At 37.2% G+C, this 13,453-nt stretch overlaps 1 protein-coding gene across 1 annotated transcript in view; it reads left to right on the forward strand.

Moving 5' to 3' along the window:
* gpc5b (glypican 5b) overlaps positions 1-13,453 on the forward strand; it is a 53,963-nt gene that overhangs the window by 23,156 nt on the left and 17,354 nt on the right. Inside the window, exon 8 of the mRNA XM_067415758.1 lies at positions 10,620-10,755. Coding sequence (XP_067271859.1) covers positions 10,620-10,755 — 136 coding nt within the window. The remainder of the gene's footprint in view (positions 1-10,619; positions 10,756-13,453) is intronic.

Consider the following 13,453-nt stretch of genomic DNA (forward strand, 5'->3'; position numbering starts at 1 on the left):
GACGTTCTGGTTCCACATTATGTCCAAAGCTGACCCAGCCCTGGCCACATTGCGTTGCTGTGAGGACTTGCGTCACTGACAGGCAAGAAAGCTGGGAAAGTAAAGTAGATTTGTGTCAGGGGTTGAGGAGCAGGTCACTTCGAGACGCTTGTGGAATTATTCCCATTATTCCCATCGGGAATAAAGCCTGATATTTAAATAACCTATCCATGTAAAAACTGGCAGATACAATACATCATTAATGTACAACTAATGCTAATACATAACCATGATACTCTTGCAAATAAAATCCGGTATTAATTGGATTGTGAAAAGTGGGCATGAGATAACAGAATGGAGACCTGGATGTGGTTTGAGTTATGTGTTGAAAAATATACTAAAAGCGTACTAGCATACATGCTATATGGCAGTAATAGTAAAAGTATTATGCTAGCATGCATTTCTGAATTCAGCCATACTCTACGCAAGTATGTGAATGCAGAATCTTCTAAGAATGCAAGCTTAAAGGACAACTCAGCTGAGAAATGAACCTAGGTGTAATTGGTTACCGAGTAGATCGTTCTCTGGGATGCGTTTATGAAAATCGAATGTAAAGAGTTTTATCTCTAAAAACAGATTAGCTTATAGCGCTTGTCTATGGGGACTCAGGGTAGACACAGGGTAGTAAAATTAAATCGCTAGTTAATGCCACTAACAAGGCTCAAAATAGCCTCACACTAACACGGTAGCATAATGAGGGTTCCTACATGCAAACCGAAGCATTGAGAACTTTGTAAGTGTACAAACAGTTTAATAAGAAGATACTTTATAAAGACAGTGCATTAAACGTTCACGGACAGGCGCCATCTTGGAAAACAGTCTCAACGAATCGATCCACGAGTGCTGGTCTAAGTGAGCTGGTCGATAGGACTTTAGTTTGTGAAATGTAATTACATGGACAATTTTATTTTTATTTATTTATTTTCTCTGTAGCATTCAGTGTTTTCTTCCGGAAACAACGAACCATATGAGATTCCAAGTCATAGTTCATTACTTAGCAGAGCGCTCGTGGTTTGACTTGTCGTGACTGTTTTCCAAGATGGCGCCTGTCCGTGAACGCTTAATGCACTGTGTTAATAAAGTATCTTCTTATTAAACTGTTTGCACACTTACAAAGTTCTCAATGCTTCGGTTTGCATGCCTCATTATGCTACTGTGTTAGTGTGAGGCTATTTTTAGCCTTGTTAGTGGTATTAACTAGCGATTTAATTTCACTACCCTGTGCCCCATAGACTAGCATTATAAGCGAATCTGTTTTTAGAGATAAAACTCTTTACATTCGATTTCCATGAAAACGCATCCCAGAGAATGATCTACTCTGTAACCATCTGTTAATTACACCTAGGTTCATTTCTCACCGGAGTTGTCCTTTAATTCTGTGCCTTTTTCAAAATGCAAGGGATTTTGAGTGTTTTGCTCTTCTTTACCCGTAACCCACCTCAATGTCAGCAAAGGTGTTTTACAACACAATATGAACACAATAAGTACATTGTACTTATTTTTGATGCAAGTACACAGTAGTTAAGGCCACCTAATATAAAGTGGAAACCCCCACCCCCCTTTAAATGTGCACTATGTATTTTAGCAGTGAAATAACCCAAAACCACCAGGCCAGAGTTATATATTTTGTTAAGTTGAGTTCTTACAATATCCCAAATGTTTCCAACTATTTGTAAATTGTGAAAAAAAGGGCTATCAATTGCTGTCAATTCATTGCTTCATATCCATGGTTTCCAGTGTGCAAAAAGTGTCACAGCAGCCACTGAGCGAACGTCATAACATCATTTTAAACACACTTTAAATGCATCTAATATGATAAACAGAGCTGCGTTACCGGAAAAGCAGAAATGGCGACTGTGTCCCGTCATAATAAAAGTCCCTCTGCTCACGGGCTGCGTGTTTGTGCAACAATCACTCCAGCGGCCTTGCTCAGCTCCTCAACACTCAGCCCTGCTCTGCTTTATAGTATAGTAACGTTAATAATCGCGTCCATGAATATGATTTCTACCCGAGTCCTATCCCAATTCTTTTCCACCGGCTGAAGACCACATGTCCCAAGATTCTGCGCTGAAACCTAGCATTATCATACTATGCCTTTCTTTTGAATTGACGCCCTCTAGCAGACGAAACGCAACCATGAAACGTACACGAATTTCCATTTAATAGTAACTATATTGCCCCCTGGAGTACACAACAAAAATGACGACTTCATGAGTTTTCAATTAGAGTTTTGTCTTGCTTGCAATCTCAATCTTTCGAAAGAAACACATTTATTTTAGAAGTAACACTGAATAAGCTATTAGGACTTGTTTTCATAGATTGTCTTGACTTAAAACTGTTTTTTGTCTTTCTTAAAATAAGAGAAAATTCTTTTAGTGTGCAGGAAGACAAAACACACTTGTATTAAAGATTAATTTTATCTTAGTATTTTAAGCAGTATTGCCTCTTAAGTCAATTATTCTTGTTTAAAGGTTCTTTAGATATTTTAGCTGGATGATTACACACACACAAAAAGGATTTTTCACAGTGTACTGTGGGTTGTCACCAATTACAGATCCTTTTCAGAAGTCTGTGTTTCATATGTATCATTGGCCCCATATAAAGTGTCCTGAAAAGGATGTGTTAGACACTGAATACTTCAAAAAGTGTCACGGGATATCATGACAACCTGGAGTCTTGTGCCACTTAATGCCTTCAGAGCGGTGTGTGAAATCTTCAAGTAATAACCAGAGCCTTAGTCCCAGTCCATCTCTGATCAACGCTTATTGAGAAATTAATATTGCAAAGCTGTGTCCCAAGAGTGAGTCATCTTGCGCTACAGGAAAGATTTATGCGCCTCGTGGTTGAGTTTACATCAAAGGTCGTCATTATTATTTTTTTCTCTGAATCTTCTGTGCATCCTTTAGCTTCGAGCGGACAGTATGATGTAACACTCTTTTACATAAAGCTAAGTAATTTATGAGTGCTCGCCGCAAAAATGGCGAATGCAGAAAACCCCAGGCATGACTTACACATCCGCATGAGCCGATATGTGTCACAGAGGGATGCTAATGAGTACGAATGCTCTCATAACCCGCTATCTAATGTAAACATACATCAACACGCAAACACTTACACATATAAGGCATGCAAGTGGATTTGTGCACCATATTTCAGTGCAATCCAAAGACATCCAAGTCCATGTTGTTCGGTAATGGTTGTGGATAGTTGGCCGATAGTCGTTCAAAACCCATATAATCTTATTTTATGATGTAACATTTTTGACAGATGTTTTTTTTCATATAGCAACAAATGTCAAAGACTAGTATAGACCAAAAACCAACTGTGACAACGAGCGCTTACCAGGATCAACTAAACGCTGGATTTTCAAAAGAATGTAGAAATTGCGGCTTCATTGTTGCAGTAAACTTGCACAGCGTTCTTGAATGAAAAATTTATAGATGCTTGCCAGTCTTTTAATGCAGAGACATCGACTTTACATTTTCACGCCCCTAAACATGATGCAGAACAAAATGAGCTGTGATTGGTTGAGTCAGATGGCTTTGGGCGGTCCTTGGCCAATGAAAGTTGTGATAAGCCCTGTTTCCACCAACACCCTCAAAAGTTCCTAAACTTTGAAAAAGCACTACCTCGCAAACAGTGCCGTTTTGAGGGGGAAATCTTTGACCGGAACTTTATTTAGACCCCGGTTCCTACGGTCAAACCACCCCAATGTCACTAGTTCCTGGGAAAAGTTCCTGCGGTGGAACGCGGCTATAGAGTCCAGACCTTCTGCCGTCTGAAGGTCGGGTTGGGTTGGGTTGGGTTGGGTCGGGTCGGGTCGGGTCGGGTCGGGTCGGGTCGGGTCGGGTCGGGTCGGGTCGGGTCGGGTCGGGTCGGGTCGGGTCGGGTCGGGTCGGGTCGGGTCGGGTCGGGTTGGTTGGTTGGTTGGTTGGTTGGTTGGTTGGTTGGTTGGTTGGTTGGTTGGTTGGTTGGTTGGTTGGTTGGTTGCCAGCCAAACGTTTTTTATTTTCGTTTAAGTCCTAAAATTACTTAAATTGAAAAATGTATATTACTTTTTCATCTTTATACCAATGAGAGTTATGTTTTTTAAGTAATTTTGAGGGTTGGTTGGTTGGTTGGTCGGTTGGTCTGTCGATTGGCCGTTTGGCTGTTTGGTTGCTAAGGCAACATTTCTAATTATTGTTTAAATTGAAATCCTAAAATTAATAAAACTAAAATGGATATTCATTATTTAACTTTATAGGAATAACAGTTATATTTTCCAAGTAAAACTGAGGGTTTTTTAGCTAGTTAGTTAGTTAGTTGGTTGGTTGGTTGGTTGCCAAGGCAACATTTCTAATTCTCTTTTAAGTTGAAACAACTAAAATTGAAATTGAAAAAATAATATCCATTGCTTGACTTCATATCAATAACAGTTACACTGCAAAAAAATGCCTTTCTTACTTAGTATTTTTGTCTTGTTTCTAGTCCAAACATCTACAAATTCTTACAACACGAAGTATTTACAAGACAAGCAAAAATAATTGTCTTTTTTTGAGGGGAAAATAACTTAAAATTAAGAGAGTTTTTGCTGAAAAGCAGAATAATCTGCCAGTGGGGTAAGAAAAATAATTGTAAAACAAGATTATTTATCTTACCCCACAGGCAGATTATTCTGCTTTTCAGCAAAAACTCTCTTAATTTTGAGTTATTTTTTCCCAAAACAACACAATAATTTTTAGTTTTCTAAAAAATGTTTCTTAATGTAAGAATTTTTTAGAAATTTTAACTGGAAACAAGACAAAAATACTGAGTAAGAAAAGCATTTTTTGCAGTCCTAAAATGAATCAAATTAAAATTTAAAGCTAATATGTTATATATAACATAATAACAAAAGCACAAAACAAAATGACCAAAACTTAAGTTCATATGAAAACTTAAAATATAAAAATAAAAGCCAAGTAAATAATATAAAGTTGTAGATAAATGATACTTTTTTAACTTTAAAGTATTGTAACTTTAAGGGGCTGCATCCGCAATTTCTTCACAATAGTGTTTGGATGTGTCATATATGTTGATGAGTTATTGGTCTGTTTATCAGATCCCTGTCAAACACGCCTCAGTATCGCTTTCCAATGACCATTAGAGGTGTATCTCAGTCCAGTTGATGAGGCCTGTTGTCAAGGAGACGCAGTTTGGCAAAAACGACCCACAAAGCATCCTATCGATCCGTTTACATGACTGGGGTCTTGAAACTGCCATGGATTTAAGGGAATTTGTTTCCTGGATGACTCTGAATTATGCAGAAGATCCTGCTGCAGAAACGCAATCTTTTTGGAGAGATAAAGACTGACCATGGCGAGCTCTGAATATTAATGGGATAGTTCACCCAAAAATGAAAAATGAAAACAAAATGGAAGCCTGAATGAGTTTCCTTCTTCTGCTGAACATAAAAAAAGATATTTATTTTGAAGAATAAAATAATGGTGGTGAAAACACACGGAACACCCACTTTTCACAATCCAGTCAATTTCAAATGAATACAATCAAGTCTCATTTCATTCAGAAATATGTCACAAAACACGGGCGAAATAGGTTGAAAATGCAGTCCCATGTCAATTTTAACCTTGATTTCTTTATCTAGCTAGGATAAAATGAAATGAAGTCAGAAACTTTAATCACTGAAGTATTTTAATTCATCCATGTCAATTTAATACCAACACGCTCATGACTCAGTGTGGAGGGCGAGAGGTCTTTCTTTAATTGTTTCTTCTCTTATCACAAACAAAACAATTAAAATTTAATGTGCAGCTAAATTGAATAATGAACCAGGCAAGGCAAAAAAGAAAGCACTAATAAGTATGTCGCTATTTTATCTCAATAGAAGGGGGTGGACGCGCCCAAAGGACAGTCTGTTCGGTCTGTTGTTGCCATGGTGTTCGTCTGACGCGTGGCATAATTAATTATACGGCAGTTAATTAGCAGTCCCCTGGGGGACGTTTTCCACAATGTCACTGTGGAATTTAATTGTGTTGCCTTCCTCTGTCAGGGAGAAAAAGAATGCAAGGGAATTGAATTTAAAGTGTGCTTGAATGTAGTACAATATACTATCAATGAAATCTGAATATTCATTGTTCAACTTTATGCCATTAAGTTATATTTTATAAAAAATAAAACTAATGATTTTTTTTTTATCAACCATAACAACAGACTATTTTTTTATTTTTTTATTCATTCATTCTTCATATGTGTTTTGTGTCTAGTTTTTAAAATAATTACATATTAAATAACAGTAGTTATTATTTAATAAAATATTAAATAATATTTAAATAATAATACATTTAAAATTAACTTAATTATTATTTAATATTTCAATAATTAAATATTTAAATAAATATATACGGCTTGCCTTCTTTCCATATATATATATATATATATATATATATATATATATATATATATATATATATATATATATATATTTCTTGTTTTGAATATATTAGTGCTGTCAAATTGATTAATTACGATTAATCATATATTGCATAACTTTTGTAAATATATCTTGTGTGTATACATACATCATACATACAAACACATTATATATTTACAAACCTTTATGTTAGATATTATTAATTGCAATTAATACATTTTACAGTATAAGCATAACATTATGACCCTGATATTGTGTTGGTCCCTCTTTTGCTGCCAAAACAAGCCTAAAGCAGTCGAGGCATGGACTCCACTAGACCCCTGAGTGTATGCTGTGGTATCTCGCTCCAAGATGTTAGCCGCAGATCCTTTAAGTCCTGTAAGTTGTGAGGTGAGGCCTCCATTGACCGGACTTGTTTGTTCAGCACATCCCACAGATGCTCGATCGGATTGAGATCTGGGGAATTTGGAGGCCAAGTCAACACCTCAAACTCTTTTTTTCTTTGTGGCAGTGTGTATTATCCTGCTGAAAGAGGCCACAGCCACCAGGGAATTCTGTTTCCATGAAAGGGTGTACATGGTCTGTAACAATGCTTCGGTAGGTGGTATGTGTCTAAGTAACGTCCACACGGATGGCAGGACCCAAGGTTACCCAGCAGAACATTGCCCAAAGCATCACACTGCCTCCGCCAGCTTGCCTTCTTCCCATAGTGCATCCTGGTGCCATGTGCTCCCCAGGTAAGCGACGCACATGCACCCGCCCATCCATGTGATGTAAAAGAAAATATGATTCGTCAGACCAGGCCACCTTCTTCTATTGCCCCATGGTCTGGTTCTGATGCTTATGTGCCCAGTTTTGGTGCTTTCCGCGGTGGACAGGGGTCAGCATTGGCACCCTGACTGGTCTGCGGCTATGCAGCCCCATATGCAACAAACTGCGATGCACTGTGTATTCTGACACCTTTCTATCAGAACCAGAATTTACTTCTTGAGCAAATTGAGCTACAGTAGCTCGTCTGTTTGATCGGACCACAGGGGCCAGCCTTCGCTTCCCACGTGCATCAATGAGCCTTGGCCGCCCATGACCCTGTCGCCGGTTCACCACTGTTCTTCCTTGGAGCACTTTTGATAGATACTGACCACTGCAGACCGGGAACACCCAACAAGAGCTACAGTTTTGGAGATGCTCTGACCCAGTCATCTAGCCATCACAATTTGGAACTTGTCAAACTCGCTCAAACCCTTACGCTTGCCCATTTTTCCTGATTCTAACACATCAACTTTGAGGACAAAATGTTCACTTGCTGCCTAAAATATTCCACCTACTAACAGGTGCTGTGACGGATAATCAGTGTTATTCACTTTACATCATAATGTAATTTGCGATTATTTATCATAATCGTAACAATATTATATGCATACAAACATACATAAAACAATTATATAAATATAATACCATAAATTATTATGGAAAAAATTAGATAATAATGTTAATAATAATGTAAAATAGTAATGTTACAGGCCTAAACTTATATAATTTAAACTGATTAATTTTAATTGCTAGTGTTTAATTTTTTTTATTTACTAGAACATTTTATATTTGACATTTATTAGGTTTCATTCATACATTTAAAAAAAATCATTATCAGTTTCGAACAGAAGAATTTTGGCATAGTTTCTTCTTTTGTCACGTCACATTTGGTAGCCAAACCTACCGTGAAATCTTATTGGTCCAACATCTTGCTCTACTGAATATTAAACATCAATTATTTTCTGATTGGCTGTGGTTGTTTCCTTGGTTCTATGAAGTTGTTTTGCACTTCTCTGTGTTAAAAACAAATTAGAAAGTGAGACAGAATATGAAAGCAGAAACAATGGGGAGCCAAAAAATAACTCAGTTAAGATGTTATGAATTATGCACTTCTGCGATTCCCAGAGCTGTTTTTCTAAACAGTTCTGAAATGCCTCGCAACTGCACGTGTTTAATATTCTCTCGCTGTGAAAATGGAATTTGCACTTGAGTGAATCCATGTTTAGTGTGCTGGAATGCTGCTGTTATGAGCCTTGACTTCTTGCCTGGAAGCCTTTGTTGGAACACATGGGGCTATTTGGACATGATGGGTGATCTCGACTCACTTACTCGCTTCAGAGGGAGTCATTTCAGGAAAATTCCACTATTACAGCTCGTGAATTTGAGAACAGAGCTGCTGTAGTTGTTATGGGGCACCAGCTGGAGATTGTATCAGGTTGGACATTCCCTAGAAAGAATGAAAAGAATGCATTAACATAGCCTTAATTGTTCATTATTAATCATTTCCAAATTTGCTAATTTAAAACATTACATAAAGTAGTATTTTACAACTTATATACACACTTAATTTCCATATTTTTATTTAAGTCTCTGTGCGCGCATGCGTGCCTGCTTGCTTATGTGTGTAAAGTACAGTACACAAATTTGTTGCCATAATTGATGTCCAGCCTATAGGACATTTTAAAAATGTAAGATTTTGTAAGTATATTGCATAGTTTTCTGTGAAGTCTGTTGTTTAATTTGTAATAATGCATTGAAACATATCAAATTGTGCGGACATCATTTTTGGCAAGGCTGTCATAAAAAGAAATTATGAACGCACACTAAAACAAGAGAGAGCCAACAAAATACCTGATTATGTTGTAGTCACTGTATGCTTTTTTCCTGTGTTTTTTTGTTGTTGTTGTGTTTTTTGCAAAAAGGAAAACCTATTGCTGTTAAAACCTGTTATGACACCATGTTTTTACATTGCTTTAACTCATCAAAAGAAGTTAAGCAATTTTCAACTTTTTTATTTACAAGAGATATACAAGATTTTACTCATTAATGTAATTTAAGTTGAAACGACTTAAACATTCAAGTTGAGAGTTGAAATTAAGAATGTTAAGAGAATGTTAAAATTTAAGGCAGCAATTTTTTTACAGCATAAATGCAGCCATAATAGCTTCAACTCTCCTGGGATGGCTTTTCACAAGGTTTAGGAGTGTGCTTATGGGAATTTTTGACCATTCTTCTAGAAGTGTGAGGTCAGGCACTGATGTTCGACGTGAAGGCCTGGCTCGCAGTCTCAGCTCTAATTCATCTCAAAGGTGTTCTATCGGGTTGAGGTCAGGACTCTGTGCAGGCCAATCAAGTTCCTCCACACCAAACTCACCATCCATGTCTTTATGGACCTTGCTTTGTGCAGTCATGTTGAAACAGGAAGGGGCCAATCCCCAAACTATTCCCACCACATGCGAAGCATAAAATTGTCCAAAATGTCTTGGTGTGCTGTAATTTCCTTTTACTGGAACTAATGGGCCAAGCCCAACCCCTGAAAAACAACCCCATGCCATAACCCCCCCTCCACCAAACTTTACACATGGCACAATGCAGTCAGACAAGTACCGTTCTCCTGGCAATCACCAAATCCAGACTCATCTATCTTAGCGTTATTCGTCACTCCAGAAAACGCATCTCCACTGCTCTGGAGTCCAGTGGCGGCGTGCTTTGCACTTGGTGATGTAAGGCTTGGAGGTAGCTACTCAGCCATGGAAAGCTATTCCGTTAAGCTTTCTACACACTATTCTTGAGTTAATCTGAAGGCCACAATAAGTTTAGAGGTCTGTAGGTATTAAAAGTTAGCGACTTCTGCGCATTGTGCGCCTCAGCATGTGCTGACCCTGCTCTGCGATTTACATGGCCTACCACTTCATGGCTGAGTTGCTGTTGTTCCCAATTGCTTCCACTTTGTTATAATACCACTAACAGCTGACCGTGGAATATTTAGTAGTGAAGAAATTTCACAAATGCACTTATTGCACAGGTGGCAACCTATCACAATACCACGCTTGAATTCACTGAGCTCCTGAGAGCGACCCATTCTTTCGCAAATGTTTGTAGAAGTAGTCTGCATTCAGAACACCTGAATTCAATGATTTGGAGGGGTGTCCCAATACTTTTGGCAATATATTCTTGTGGTCTATGATTATTTTAGTAATAAAACAATAATTAAAAAGTTTTATTTTTTGGACACTTAAAGATAAATAATCTTTAAAATATTGACCAAATTAATTATTTCAGCCAATTTAACTTGTTTAAATCTCATGTGTCTGATGTCAGAGTGGTCCGTTGTCCTGTGATTTATGTTTTGTCACAGGAAATGTGGAGGGAGACGGGTTTAGGAACAGATGGTCGTAAGGATGTCGAGACCAGCGGCAGCGACATGGCAGAAGGCAGCGGCGAGTGCGATGATGAAGACGGTTGTCAAGGATCGGGGCGCAGTGAAGAGACAGGTGAGTTTGCTCGTCCTCTGCATCTGCGGCTCAAAGCCAACTGTCTCTCTGTATTTACTTGATCTACAGGTCCCAGGAGAGGACATCATACCCATGTTGCTAAGAAACCCAGAGCCGTTTACTGTCTTGTGTTTGTTTTAAGTGGGCAGTATATTCTCATTATTTACAGGGACGATCACAACAGGGCTATTATAAGCATGAATCTAAACTAAATTGAATGAGGTTTATGTTTTGTTTTGTTTTTAATCTCAGATAAGAAAAATACACTTGTTTCTTGTCTTTTTGGCATAAATTGAAGCATAATTCAATGAGATTTGTTAAAGACAAACAAGCAAACAAAAATATTTTCCCAGTGTGGTAATGAAAAATTCTTTTTTTAAGCATAAAACAAAACTGAATGAAGTTTGTTTAAAACAATAATAATAAAACAAGTTTGCCAATGAGGTAAAAAAAGTATTAAAATAAATATTCTTTTAAAACAAGTCTTGTCTTATGACAAAAACGATTAAGGTCTTTTGTGTGTATGATGTGTTTATTTTGTGTCATAAGTCACAAGGGTATGTTTGTGGCAATAGCCAACGATACATTTTATGGGTCAAAAGTAGATTTTTCTTTTATGCCAAAAATTATTAGGATATTAAGTAAAGATCATGTTCCATTAAGATATCTTGTAAATTCCCTATTGTAAATATATCAAAAAATGATTATTAGTAGTAGTTTTAATTGCTAATGACTTAATTTGGACAACTTTAGGTGATTTTCTCAGTATTTCACAAAAAAAAAAAAATTGCACTCTCGCATTCCAGATTTTCAAATAGTTGTATCTCGGCCAAATTTTGTCATATTAAAATTGTATATATTGACCCTTATGACTGTTTTTTTGGTCCAGAGTCACATTTATATCATATTTTATCATATAGCAAATGATTAAGCTTAAGATGTGTCTACTTTAATGGAACAGTATTGTTCTTAGATCTGCTTCACTATATGCTGGATGCGCTCAGGGGTTGGACTAAATAATGGATTTCCCCTTATAATAGATGAATAGAATTGTGTGTAGCGAGTTATTGCACCATTTTTCAAGGAACGCCTGCTGCTCTTTTACTCTGCTGCTCAGAGTCCAGCTTCGGTGCTGCTTCTATAAGGTCATGCATCTTTGTCCACTGCTTTTGGATACATTTCCAAATAGCATCCCTGCTTTAATATTTCCAGCTTTGTATTTGTTGAGTCTGGGTAACATAGTGCAGATTAATTTGGCTGAGGCTGTGCTTTTGGGACATTGTCCAATGAAATCATCTTTAGTCTTTAATTAAATGTATCTCTTCAATTCACAGGCACTTTTTTGAACTGTTTGAAAATATGCTCATATTCCCCTGTTACGTATGAATGTTATAGATGTAACTTAAGTTATCAATTTATATTAGGGCCGTCAATCGATTAAAATATTTAATCGCGATTAATCGCATATTGTTGTGAGTTAACTTGCGATTAATTGCAATTTAAGCGTACATTTTTATCGGTTCTAAATGGACCTTTAATTAATATGTTTTTACATTTTTAATACTCTAATCAACATGGGTATGGACAAATTGGAATACTTTATGCAAAGGTTATGTTTATTATTAGTGATACCATACTCAGAGCATGAAGAGACATGTGTCAAAGGTCACAGATGTTTTTCAAAGAACTTGTTCATGTCTCTTAAGCCTAAGCTTTCCAAATTTGGTAATTTAAAACATTACATAAAGTAGTATTTAACAACTTACACTCTCAATATACACTCCCAATTTCCATTTGTTCAACAATTTCATTGTTCATAAATATTTTTATTTAAGCCTCTGTGTGTGTGTATGTGTGTACACGAGCGCACGTGCGTGCCTGCTTGACCATGTCTTTATGGACCTTGCTTTGTGCATGGGTGTGCAGTCATATTGAAACAGGAAGGGGCCATCCCCAAACTATTGCCACAAAATTGGGAGCATAAAATTGTCCAAAATGCCTTGGTGTACTGAAGCATTAAGATTCCTTTTACTGGAACTAATGGGCCACACCCGACCCCTGAAAAACAATTTCATTAATTGAAATTAATGAAATTCAGAATTAGGTAATTCATAATAAGCATTGATTTCTCTCATTTTAAGAATATAAATAAAGGGAGTTTTTACACTGGCAGTTTAATTCAGAACAGGGCACAGTTCGTATGAAAAATTGGTAATTTGAAAGCTGTCATGCGGACCTGAGAGCGCACCAGTACCACACCATACCTGGAGGAGGTCCATATTCCACGAGTAGGCCCCTTTAAGAGATGGAATATAGTGTGGCCCCTTTAAGAGATGCCCGTTCCCTATTGAACTGCCGGTATTTTGTGTGTGTGTGTGTGTGTGCCTAACTGTGCCGTGAGTCACGTGAACAGTGTGAAGAACACGGACTCAGTAGCTTTCTTGTTCAGAAAAGTAACCTGCATATTTGTTTTAGCCGATTGTAATGTATTTAGTTCAATAAAACACATGTACTGTAAGCGGTGATGGTGTTAATGATTTACCTCAGATAAGTGAGCTTGCAGTGCATCACACTCAGCCTGCAGAGAATGTGCTCAGTAAAAAAAACACTTTTCTTTGACCTGAGGCCTAATAAAAGTTAAGCAGAAAAAATGGTAGCTTATGTAGGCTATAACTGTACTTGCTTCAGAGTAATTTCA

Source organism: Pseudorasbora parva, chromosome 14 (genome assembly GCF_024679245.1).
Source record: "Pseudorasbora parva isolate DD20220531a chromosome 14, ASM2467924v1, whole genome shotgun sequence".
Classification (NCBI taxonomy): Eukaryota; Metazoa; Chordata; class Actinopteri; order Cypriniformes; family Gobionidae; genus Pseudorasbora; species Pseudorasbora parva.